The following is a 12,881-nucleotide window of genomic DNA, read 5'->3' as shown; positions in this document are numbered from 1 at the left end:
CACATAGAAACAGAAACAGACCAGAAGGCACTTTCACTAACAAAACTCGTTTCGCTTCTGATTTGCTATTTCTCTTGTGGAAATATATTTTGTTAGTTTTGCTTGGTAGCTCTTTTCCGTCACGTGATGATCCATCTTGTAATTAAAGTTAAAGGCGTTAAAGTCACGTTAAAGTGTAAAGGCGATGAAAACGTGTTCTCCGATACGCGTCTTCTGAACGCCACACCAGAAAACGTGTTCTCCGATACGCGTCTTCTGAACGCCACACCAGTAAATCTACAGGCTATTGAGCTGCCTCTCTCAGCACCTAAGTGTTGTTAATACGGTAGCGCTGGCTTTAAGATCTTCTCTAAGCTTTTTCTAGTTTTACACCAGAAATGCGAATGAACACTGTAATACCCCAACAGATCTCCGGTGTCGCCCTGTAATTGACTTCGTATATACACGCGGCAAACCTGCTTGATTCGTATGAACACTTCTTCCCACCAACTATAAGGCAGCTCAAAAGTGTACAAGATAGGTAGACATAGAATAATTTCTTTCAGACAGCTCTCGCACAGCATGCGCGAAAGCGAAACGTCTTCTTTCTACTGACAGGGCCATATAAAAGTAACAGGTGTTGTTACAAGCTGCGTTTGTACTTATATCTATACAGTACTTATCTCCATACAAAACAGTACACTGCCGCCAGTCGCACGCTCGTACGATGATTTTTGCCGTCACGTACCTAAAGAAAAAAACGAGAAGAGGCAGGTTATGTTAGGTAATAACGAGTGCTCAAAAGGGATTAAATCGGAAACGCAAGAAGACAAAGCGACGATCCAGGAGAAAAATATACTTTTTTTCCACTCGAAACATCGTGAAGCACAACAGTGGACGAAGCAGCCTCTAGGCGCGCACACACAAACACACATGCATGCACAAGCAAATTCATCCAGCAGATAGAAGGAACACTTATCTTGAGCGTGACCTTACATCATCATGGTTCTTTCAGAACGAGCTCATCGCTTGGGTATTGCAAGGCTAGCTTACAAAACCGCGGTTCATTTAACACTCGCTCTGAACGAGCACTTCGCCGGCTTACAAGCATTGCGCAAACAACTTGCTTCTAAAGAACATCCGTTTATTTACACGCTTTTTCTATGCGAAAAAAAAAGAAAAGAAAAAGAACTATAGAGGATTGATAGAAACTGAACGTGCCTAAATGCAGTCGAGGGGAGGGTCAAGGCCCTCATTCTTAGCATCTTTCGCTTAGAAAAGCAGTTCTCTTCTCATCGATGCTGTTCCTCACCTGTCGCCATTACTGGCGTGCTTGGAGCTTTACTTTACCTCAGTTTGTCGACTCTAAAGAGGGATAGACATCAGCAGATCTGGGGGTGTATTCTCAAACGGACACTGCGTAGAACTGCATGCGATTTTTGTTTTTTCTTTTTAGTAGATTCTACGGCCTTTTCTGGATATAACGATGCTTACTCCGCAGCTGAACAATCGTTTATTGCTGAGAAAATATCTGAAAATTCCCCCGTCGCTCGATCGAAACCAGTGACGTGTACACTGAAATGGACTCCGTGATTACCGTTGCAAAGTGAATGGCGGCTAGGCTGGCCTCTGAGATCCGCGAGCTGTGTCGATGCGCGCAATTTGTACTTGCAAGAACAGCTGCAGGTGGCGACACATCTATTTCATTTTCATGCCTTTTCCTGCCTACAAATATTTCGTTGAAGGTGAGAGGTTGAAGGTGAGACCTTTATCATTAAAACGCCATGACGTACCGATAGGCTAACTCTTAATTTCTCCCCACTGTTGCTTTAAGGCTGTTCGCGTGTTTGCGAGGTCATGACAATAATGAAAGAGGACACCTGCAAGCTGACACAGGTTCAGTGGGGGAAAAAAAAGTGAAACAAAGTGCATAGCAGGCCAGCTTCGCTGCTCATCATTGGGCACTGAGCAACAGCGAGCGTCTGTCACGAGCTCTGTCTCAGCTCACTCATCGCGTTCTTTCGAAATGCAGCTGTTCGTGCGAAATGCCGTCTGACAGTGCTGTAGAGTCTCGGAGGCGTTTTTTTTTTTTTTTTTTTTGACAGATATTGTATACCGGTGCTCTCAATTTTCTCTGCTGACGAAGCGTTTTCTGTCAGAACGGTTGTGTGCACGTGCGTGTGACCTAAAGCTTAGAATTTGAACACGCGCGAATGCATTCTTCCATCCTCAGAGTATCTTGTTTCAGAATTCCACTACACTGCAGTTGCTATGAATACACAGCCTTTTTGCTAAAACTAATACCATGGCATAGTTTCCCGGAGAGCTGCTTCAAGTCTCACTCAAAACAAAGCTTCAATTCCATCCTGCTGGTACTACAATAATTAAATGATACACGAGGCGCAATGGCCTGCCTTAGCAGCTGTGTTCATGTTGCGGACGTTGCTTCACGCACGTAGTTTTAGATATATCAGAGACTGCACGGATGACCATTTGGCAGTCCAATGCACCTTATCTGCACTTATGCTGATCTCAAGCTTTCATGGTAAGGAAGTATGCTTCCATGGCTTTTCATGCTTGCAAGGCACTTCGCCCCCCTCTGCTTTGCGAACACATGCAGCATATGTCGACGGAAAGAGGGTTGCAGAGCCCGCTCTGCTTTGGTTTATGTATTTCGCCTCTTCTGCACGTGTTCGGTAAACGCCTCACCAACGACGTAAGCGCCCCGTTGTGTCTATATGTATATCGGCGTAGGCGCACGGCCATTTATTAGCCCACGTAACTTCCCATTCGTTCCTGCGGCAAACCGGATCACATAGCCCTCATGGGCGAGGTATCCAAGTATATCCGCAATCTTGCACGTCAGAAACGCAAAGTCATTGCAGACAGTTCTTGTGGCACGTGGGATGCATAGCCGATGACGACCGCGAAGCTTCAACTCGCTGAAATCTCTGCACATTCAGCCGGCACTTGAAGGCACACTCAGCACAGAAAGTGCGGTCCTTAGAAGCATATTCAATTTAAGTACAGGCACCTACACATTCGCGTGCACTACACTCTGCTTCGACTGATCACGATCGGTGCACTACTACTACTGGTGGCGGCGGTACTGAGTCTCTGAGTGGGCGTCCCGGGCCCGTGCGTCGAGCGTGGCAGCATCGACGTAGAAGCGGGAACAGTCTGGCCAGTCGTCGAGTCACTCTCCGCCGCCGTCGTCGTTGTCTTCGCCGAAAGGTCGCGACGCACGGGGACCGCGTGCTCGACGTCGGTGTACGGCCTCGAGTAGTCGTCGGCTGCCACCAGGTCCAGGTTGCGGTAGCTCCTGGACTGCACGTTCTCCCGGTTGTCCGTGTACGGCGCGTACAGCTTGGGCAGCGGCTGCAGGATCCGAGAGGCGATGCGGGCGCGACCCCCTAGCGACTCGCACCTTAATAGAAAAAGAGAAAGGGAGCGAGGAGAAAACGTTACACGCCGCACGTTTATATTTGCGCGCAGCGCTGCTGGCGAAAAGAAATAACACTTCGTTTCGGGACAACTCTTGGTGACCTTCTCCCTAGCCCCGTTTCGTTAGTAAACAAAAAAAAAAAAAAAGAAAAACAAGTTCAAAATAAGTAAAGTCAATGCCGCAGGTATTAATGGTAATTTTGACTTCAACGGATGCCATTGCTTAAAGTCTTGCGCACAGCATGTGGTCAGTTGTGCGCGCCATGCGATTCCTTGACAGCCCCGCGACAAGACAGCCGAGGTAAAAGAACGCATAATTTATCTGACCGGATACATCCAATGTGTCGCCGTCTTTAATTGGAGCTTACGTGTCGATACGAGTTTTGTTTTGAAAGGCACTAATTGAAAGATACTAAATGAAATGCACTAATAAAGGCCATTTGTAAAAAGGCGTCCAGTCTGAGAGCCACATTGTTTTTCATGAGTACACGCATCAGTTGTACACAACACTCAAAGTACGCCGTTTGCACCGTGTAGTGCAACGTATCAACATCTGCAGTGCATAGAGCGAAATACGACACGTAGAACTGCGAACAAGGATGGTGCTGACAAAGCGAACCTTTCGCAGCAATTAATGCTGACTTCACAGTACGGATAGGTCTACCGCCTAGAGCTTAAATAGTAGCCTTCATTATAATTAAAAAAAAAAAAATAAAGGCCATGCAGAAGACATAACATGCTTTTGTGGTCCGTTTAGTAAATACGTGCCAGATGTCCATGCTGCACTCAATAGGCCACGCGAAGCTATCTGTGCAGCTCTATGTTGACACAACCTTTTATAATGCGGATAACGTGTATAAAGAAAAATGTGTTACCGCATAATAAAAATCACTTTGGAGGTTTTGATGCTTAGCTGGAATAAGCACCAGAGGTACTAGCGAGCTGTTTCGTTGTAATAAAAAAACAATGGTAAGCGCTATTGGTCTACGTCAAATAATATGCAATAATTTGAGAGCTACCGTTAAACCAATGCGCTCCTCGAAGACAGCTACGCCTGCTTCTCCCGTTCACGTCTTTATGTATGTATGTATGTATGTATGTATGTATGTATGTATGTATGTATGTATGTATGTATGTATGTATGTATGTATGTATGTATGTATGTATGTATGTATGTATGTATGTATGTATGTATGTATGTATGTATGTATGTATGTATGTATGTATGTATGTATGTATGTATGTATGTATGTATGTATGTATGTATGTATGTATGTATGTATGTATGTATGTATGTATGTATGTATGTATGTATGTATGTATGTATGTATGTATGTATGTATGTATGTATGTATGTATGTATGTATGTATGTATGTATGTATGTATGTATGTATGTATGTATGTATGTATGTATGTATGTATGTATGTATGTATGTATGTATGTATGTATGTATGTATGTATGTATGTATGTATACTTTTCTTCGCTGTGCCCTAAGTGTGACTACACTGACTGCGCCTTCGCACATTGTGCCCATCCTGTGACTCGTTACTGTGTCATGTTTGTGCTCACTCAAACTACTGTGCCTCCGAGTGTCGTACCCTGACTGTGACTTCAATGGCCCTCCCAGAGTGATCGCCATCCCCCTGAGTGACTCCTCTGCGGGTCCCTCCACCACCTCCCCTCTCCTATTGTCCGCCCATCCAACAGTGGGCCGACCTTCAGCGATCCCGTCTCCATGCCTCGCACTTATCCCGGCGCTCAAGGCTCACCGGATCCTCTTGCCCTTTACGTTCCCTCCTTGCCACTACACTCACCCTCCCTTCCTTTTATCCCCTTCCCCCTTAATTCGGCGCAACGGCGGTGATCCCTCATCCCTGAGGAGACAGTTGAACGCGCCGATCCCTCTTTTCATCCCCAATAAAGAACCACTTCTCTCTCTCTCTCTCTCTCTCTTAAAGGTGCACGGAAAGTCCGGATGTAGACGATTTCGCACGACGCGATTGGCTGGCGGAGACAAATTGTCTGCCAATTTTATTCACAAAGGCTAAAAGTGCTAACATTTTCTTTTAATGCTAAAAATGCCAGCCTTTTCGTTTAGCTGTTCGGAACAAGGAACAAGCAATAAGGCGCAGACGTGGGCCGGCTATGACATACGCGCCCAGATGAATGCGGACGCCGGACGCAAAGCGCGACCGACTTCGGATAACTGGCGGAACACAAATATAGGAGAGGCTTTGTTACGCGTCTCGAAAGTGGCCTACGTGCGTGTCTACGCCCGTCACGCATTGCCGAGGCAAAGCATGTCTGACGGGAGTGCCGTAGGGTATTCAATATTTGTGCATGATACTGATAAGGAACGCCAGAGACCGCGCGGGATGAATCAAGGTAGGACAGAAACTGCATGAATAATGTTTATCGTTAACCGTGGAAGTGGGCCGCTATCACAATCATTGTTCCACGACGAGCGGACATCGTTGAACATTCCGACAAGTGCTCGAATCTCGAGATAAAGGCCGGCACGTACTACAGGCAGCGAACTAATAAAACAAAGAATGTAAGAGCGCGAATGAACAACTTAACAGGAAGTACAGAACGCCGGCGAAGGCGCTCATCAGAGCTCTTGAAACGGAGCCGAACGCATAGCAACAGCTGGCCGATGCTGTCAGGAGCGCTGCTTCCAATGAATCACAAGGGATCAAAATACAAGAAGCAGAGTAGGAAGAAAACAGTTGCTTCAGAGACGACCGCCGGGCGTGTATATGGAAAATGGTAACGACGCTGTTGCTATCGCTACAAGCCGTTTTGACACAGCTCTCACACCGCGGTCGCGGGTCTGAGAAAAGCTCGAGGCGTTAGCCGATAGAATCCAGTTTCTGTTTTCGAGGAAAATACCATTATTTTGGCCAAACAATACCGAGCCTGTCGTGACAGCCAAATCATAAAAGTGAAGGAATACTCATGCCGCACTGAAACATGCAAGAATTCTTTCTTCCCCCGTACTGTGCGGGAATGGATTGTCCTCAAAGCGAATATTGTAGAGGCTTCTACTGTGGAGTCATTTACGGAGTCGCTTAGGAATTCGTAACAATTTTGCAGCATTCAACATTTTCATTTTTTTTTTCCCCGGTGCTCATTTTGACGCCAGGCGTCGTCTAATATTGTATAATGTTGTTTCTTTTCGTCGTTCATTTTTTTTTTTCGGTATTGTGTGCTGTGTTGCGTGTACCTCAGGGAGGTTTTCTTTTTGTCAAAGTGTATTTTACACCCACTCCTGCTTAAGGCTTTGCAATAAAGCCAGCAGTCTTCTGTAAATAAATAGATGAATATAGTTTCAGCCTCCAATGAAAATCATTTTCTTACTCGTATAACATACTCGGTGGACCCTGTGGTCACCGTCAGTGTAATTGTAACCGTGCTACACGGCCCACAAACTTTCTTGAAGTAGGGGCTGGGACAGGTAGGTCACCGCCGCTTGCGGCGGGGGCTAGCCTGCCACTGATTTTTATTTGTTGTAGGCCGTCATTGCACCCGCCACCTCTTCAGTGGTGGTGGACGACGGCTGTTGTTGCGGCGCGCGTCTTTCTCTCCCTTTTCTTTTTTCTTTCGTCTCTATTTTCTCTTCTGTCCGCACGAGGTAGCGAAGGTGGCTCAGCTACAGAGCCAGTAGCAGACCCGTGCATTTTCTTTTCTTTCTTCCTACAGCCACAACAACAAGTAGACTATCAGCGAGCTCTGTTGTCAGACACGTACTCCTATCAGACCCTTCAGGGGTGCTCTGCCCTGATGGGGCTGGTGCAGGTGGGTCACCGCTGCTTGCGGCGGGGGCTGGCACCGAATTTTTATCTGTTGTAGGCCGTCATTGCACACGCCACCGCTGGTGGTGGACGGCGGCTGTTGTTGCGGCTCGCGTTTTTTTTTCCCTCTTGCTTTTCTTTCTTCTCTATATTCTCTATCTGCACGAGGCAGCGGAGGTGGCTCAGCTACAGAGTCATTTTCTTTTCCTTCTTCCTACAGCCACAAAAACAACAACAACAACAACAACAACAACAACAACAACAACAACAACAACAACAACAACAACAACAACAACAACAACAACAACAACAACAACAACAACAACAACAGACTCGTGTTCCGTTTACTTCTGAACAAGCCTTCACGTGTTTCCTTCAAGATTCGTGTGCAGGCGCAAATAAAGCGCCACGTAGCTCATCTGCCACACTTGTTCACGGATCTTTACTCGGAATTTCGTTCATAGTTGAGGATTCGACGGAAACGCGTCCGGTGAGGGAAATTCAGCGTATTTGAAGAAAACAGAACTCGCCGAGGTATAACAGAGGAAAAACCTTCGCGAGAAACATATGGACCACCTGTTATTACCGTACGCAATATTTTCACTTCAGAAGCGACGGCCCATCTCGTTTCATGTTCATTGGTGAACAAGGCACAGTAGCGGTGTCGGAACGTCAATGTTTTTGTGTTTTTGTATTCTATATTTTGTTTTCTTCTGTTACCTCGGCGAATGATGTTTTCTTCAAAGCGATGAAGTTCAGTTCAGTTGAATTCAGTTATTTAACGGAACATTCTGGAAGGTTTTCGGGGCTAATGGTGAAGTTCAGTTCAGTTGAATTCAGTTATTTAACGGAACATTCTGGAAGGTTTTCGGGGCTAATAGTGAAGCTCAGTTCAGTTGAATCCACTTATTTAACGGAACATTCTGGATAGTTTTCGGGGCTAATGGTGAAGTTCAGTTCAGTTGAATTCAGTTATTTACCGGAACATTCTGGAAGGTTTTCGGGGCTAAAGGTGAAGTTCAGTTCAGTTGAAATCAGTTATTTAACGGAACATTATGGAAGGTTTTCGGGGCTAAAAGCTGCTCCGAGAAGCTTGACGTGGCCACTGAAGCCTTCACTTGGCTTACAAAGATGAGAGAGCAGTGGATGAACAATATAAGCATGGTACGGACCAAAAGTGAGCACATCTTGTGGTCATTTCATACGAAATTACAAGTGAGCGATGAATTTGATGAGACCAACTAGAATAAAGACGTCATATAAAATACATGTAAAGCACAACAGAAAGGAGCAAACGAAACATTCTACAGCAGCTCGCAAAAAAAAAAAATAAAAAAAAACCGCCCAGATTAACACTTCTCATAAATGCTGTGCTGCTTAGTTGTACACGGACAAAGGAACTGGACAAACGCTGAGGTTAAGCGTTTGTCCAGTTCCTTTGTCCGTGTACAACTAAGCAGCGCAGCGTTTATGAGAAGATGTTCCAACTAGCCCAGTCCCAAGCATAGATTAACACGGTAAGACAAAATCCCAAATAAAAAAAATAATGGAATTCAGCTTGACGTCACATTGTCTAAAACGATAGAAAAACAAACTGATATTGTGCTTCAAATACTTGCAAGATACAGCCGAAACTGTTCTTGTCTGAGAAGGCCCGTGTTTAGACCAGACGTGTGTTGAGAAGGGGAGGAAGAGTATAGTGCAATGATTGCATTTTGTAATTAGGCAGGAAAGGAGGAATAATCCATGTGTATGTACTACGTGTACTTGCATCATTGGTATTGGTTGTGAGAGATGCGGTATTAAAGAACATTTTAGGATTGTGAAAGTAGAACGACAAGATCATATAATGCGATATTTTTATTGATGTATTGGGATCTTTACCAATCCCCGGGTATTTATAATGCGATATTTGTATTGATGTATTGGGATCTTTACCAATCCGCGGGTATTCTTGAAATGAGGTACGTGTCGACGCAAGATATGGAATGTTCGCAATTATGGGAGCAATTTTCTTAGAAGGAAGATGTCTCATGAAATGCCGGCTTGGGTGATTCGTTTCGGCCGACTCCGTCAGCTATGATCTCTCGGTCTAAGAACAAAAAATAATTCGTTACAGAACTCAAGATTTTCGCGATTTTTTTTCCTCGCTTCGGCTTGACTGTATACAGCAGATATTGCGCTGTCATAGTTTATTTTCAAGTTCTTCCCCGCGGCTGCAACTGTAAACATACGCAGTCATGGCAGCCGTCGCGTTTTCCTTTGTCACGACCTTGGACGGGCGACTGTGTTTTTACGTGCGGGTTGTGGTATTGACGTTTGGCGAGATAAGAAAGCCGGGGCACGTCGGTCAGATACGGACCGGTATGAAAGGAAAGTAAGCTGTTAAATTCCGTTCTATAAGCCAATACAAATGTAGGATGAAATCCCAGATTTCCTGGACTTTTTGTTTCCTCCGGCCTATGTAGAAATATATACGGTTGGCGGTTCTATTTAAAAAACAAAAAAAAACAAAACATCAACAATATTCAGTAGTCGAATAATAAGAGCGCATACAGTAGTTAGCATATTCGTTAGCTTGCAATCGTTAACAATAATCAAACCTGCTTTAATCAAGCCGTATTTGTATAAACGTGTCTACAAGGGCCCCCGTTTCAATTCCGCAAAGGGCTCCCGCAAACTATGGGCCACGTCACGTGATCTCGTGACGTCACGCAACCCGCCGACCAATCAGTGCCCGGCTATGTCATCTGCCGTAGGCGTATTTTCCTCGTAATTTTTCGGATATCCTGGAAAACAGGACCTATGACGGTACCGAGAAATAAAAAAAAAAAACGAGATTAGGAAGCTTGCGGGATTAGGTGGCCGCGTCCGGCAAAAGAGGGCGTTGATGTGAGGGATATGGGAGAGAGTTTTGACTTGCAGTTGGCGGGACCAGGCTGAAGTTGATGCCGAATTTAAAATTAGTAAATTATAGGACGATTTCTAGGTGTTAAAAAAAAACGTGCACACTCAGGCACATGAAATAATTAAGCAAAATTTGCGATAATTCGAAGATCTATTGGTAGCGACACGCTCGTTGAAATTGTTAGCCTGTTTCATCACGATTTTTTTCCTCTCTTATTATGAGCTTGTAACAGTGAGTTCGTACAGACTGCAACAGCGCCTATTTGCACCACCAACACCCGAGGTTTCCACTCTGCGTTAAAAGAAAAAACAAACAAAAAAACAACAACAATATGTTGATACATTCAGTTGACCAACAAGCGCGAAGATTTGGTATTCTTTGCCGAGCTGACACGGAAGCAGTCGACACTTGTATGAAATGCGCGTGACACGCACAGCATCCCGAGAACGATTGCAATTCGAGCCCCATCCCCCCACGACTGGCGTCACGTCACGCTCACGCCCCTGCATGCTCTTCCGTTCGCTGTAAGGGCGTGACACTGTTCGTGGCATCCGTCTTCTGGGCTCGTTTCTCGGTCGCCTGTCTTCCGCGCGGAAGTACCGTGAGTAATGATTGCCCAGAAGACGTGCGACTACCAGAAGTTCAGCACCTCGCGAAACGCGAGGTGTTGAATCGCGTGCTCTCTCAACTATATAGCTGGCTGCCAAGAGTATAAATCATCATCATCATCATCATCATCATCATCAGCCTGATTATACCCACTGCAGGGCGAAGGCCTCTCCCATATCTCTCCACTTAACCCGGTTCTGTGCTAGCTGCATCCACTTGACCCCTGCGAACTTCTTAATCTCATCCGCCCACATAACTTTCTGCCGCCCCCTGCTACGCTTTCCTTCCCTTGGAATCCAGTTTGTTAACCTCAGCGACCATCGGTTATCCTCTCTTCGCACTACATGTCCTGCCCATGTCCATTTCTTCTTCTTAATTTCCACTAGAATGTCGTTAACTTGAGTTATTTCTCTGACCCACTCTGCACGCTTTCTATCTCTTAATGTTACCCCTACCATTTTTCGTTCCATAGCCCTCTGGGTTGTCCTCAACTTAAGTAGAACTCTCTTGGTTAGCCTCCACGTTTCAGCCCCATAGGTGAGTACAGGCAAGATGCAACTGTTGTATACTTTCCTCTTGAGCGATACCGGTAAGCTGCTAGTCATAATCATAAGAGTATAAATGCAGAGTGCTTAATTCGAGATTTTTTACAACCTAGAGGGGGCGCCTCAATCGATCCACCAGGACGTCGCTGTGCATATGGAGGTCAGCTTATTAGCCGGGGTCGCATTTCATTCAAACCTCCAGGCCAAATATCCGCTTCTTTGTTGATGGGAGCAGGGCATAAAGGAACAAACGAGAAACAACTGAGAAATCGCTGTGTATGAGAACAGAGTACGAAAAAGGCCGGCGCAAAGTCGGAGTGGTAGAAGAGTCAACGAAGGCTTTGGAAGGAATTTTTTAAAACCAAAGATAAGCAGGTAAGCAGGGCTCAGCGATTTTCAACTTGCCACGCTTGCTTTGTACAGAAAAACCGAAGAGAGTTTGGTAGACGTCATTGTCACTTGGTTTGATGCGGTAAAACTGCGCCATCTTGCTGTTTTAATTAGCCAATTAAACTTATTAACCTAAGCTGCATGGGTATAGGTTGCTAATGGTATGAGCTGGCAGGGGGCGAAAGTTGTCCAGCTACCCTAAGTAAATAAGCAACGAGGTCTATTTTTCCAATATGCTCTCTCTTTAGAGCAACTTGCACACTGTGCTTTGAGCTCTCAGCTTGTTCACATGCAGTGTATGGTAGGCATGGAATAATGCAAATGTTTTCGTTGCGTTCGGCTGCTGTTGTCTAGTGCACTGGGATGTGCAAAGAATAACCAGGATGACGTAAGAACTTCGAACACCTTCAAATTATATAGCGTATTACATTGCGCGCGCGCGCGCGCGCGCACGCACACACACACACACACACACACACACACACACACACACACACACACACACACACACACACACACACACACACACACACACACACACACACACACACACACACACACACACACACACACACACACACACACACACACACACACACACACACACACACACACACACACACACACACACACACACACACACACACACACACACACACACACGCGCACACGCACACGCACACGCACGCGCACACGCACACGCACACGCACACACGCACACACACACACACACACACACACACACACACACACACACACACACACACACACGCGCGCGCGCGCGCGCGCGCGCGCGCGCACGCACGCACGCACGCACGCACGCACACGCACACACTCTTAAATGACCGGTGCAGATGCGCGCGCATGGCCTAAATTTGAAAGCCGGCCGCCATTTCTGTCTCCTCGATGCGAAGGTGTGTGTGATCCAGTCGTGAGTTCAGGTCAGGAGCAGGTCAAATGCAGGTCAGGGATGTCAGCTTGATGTATTTTCCCTTTACGCGATCCGCTTTTCGTTTTCTGCGACTATTGACCTCTTTCTACATTTACCGGGTGCACGTCCGTCACTTTTAATGAACCTGCCAGGAAACATGTACGAGCTGAGTCAAATTTTGTGTACTTTATTTTTGGGTCAGCGGAAGATATGCGGAACGCTATACACGATCAGCTGCTTGGCGAGACAAGCTCTCTTCAGGAATGACAACGGACGGT

General features: G+C 45.9%; 1 protein-coding gene and 1 long non-coding RNA gene across 7 annotated transcripts in view; one reads left to right on the top strand and one right to left on the bottom strand.

The window, feature by feature from the left end:
- LOC146191057 (uncharacterized) overlaps positions 1–12,881 on the top strand; it is a 63,998-nt gene that overhangs the window by 13,074 nt on the left and 38,043 nt on the right. The window lies entirely within an intron of this gene.
- The window catches only part of LOC146191056 (uncharacterized), an 87,761-nt gene continuing 75,702 nt past the window's right edge, over positions 823–12,881 (bottom strand). For all 6 annotated transcript variants that reach the window (XM_084601493.1, XM_084601494.1, XM_084601496.1 and 3 more), the window contains one exon: positions 823–3,406. In XM_084601493.1, coding sequence (XP_084457619.1) covers positions 3,031–3,406 — 376 coding nt within the window. In that variant the 3' untranslated portion in view covers positions 823–3,030. The remainder of the gene's footprint in view (positions 3,407–12,881) is intronic.

The sequence above is a fragment of the Amblyomma maculatum genome, chromosome 4 (genome assembly GCF_055883805.1).
Source record: "Amblyomma maculatum isolate TAMU_Amacu chromosome 4, ASM5588380v1, whole genome shotgun sequence".
In the NCBI taxonomy this organism is placed as follows: Eukaryota; Metazoa; Arthropoda; class Arachnida; order Ixodida; family Ixodidae; genus Amblyomma; species Amblyomma maculatum.
Note: the sequence above shows the minus strand (reverse complement) of the source record. Positions and strands in the feature narration are given on the sequence as shown.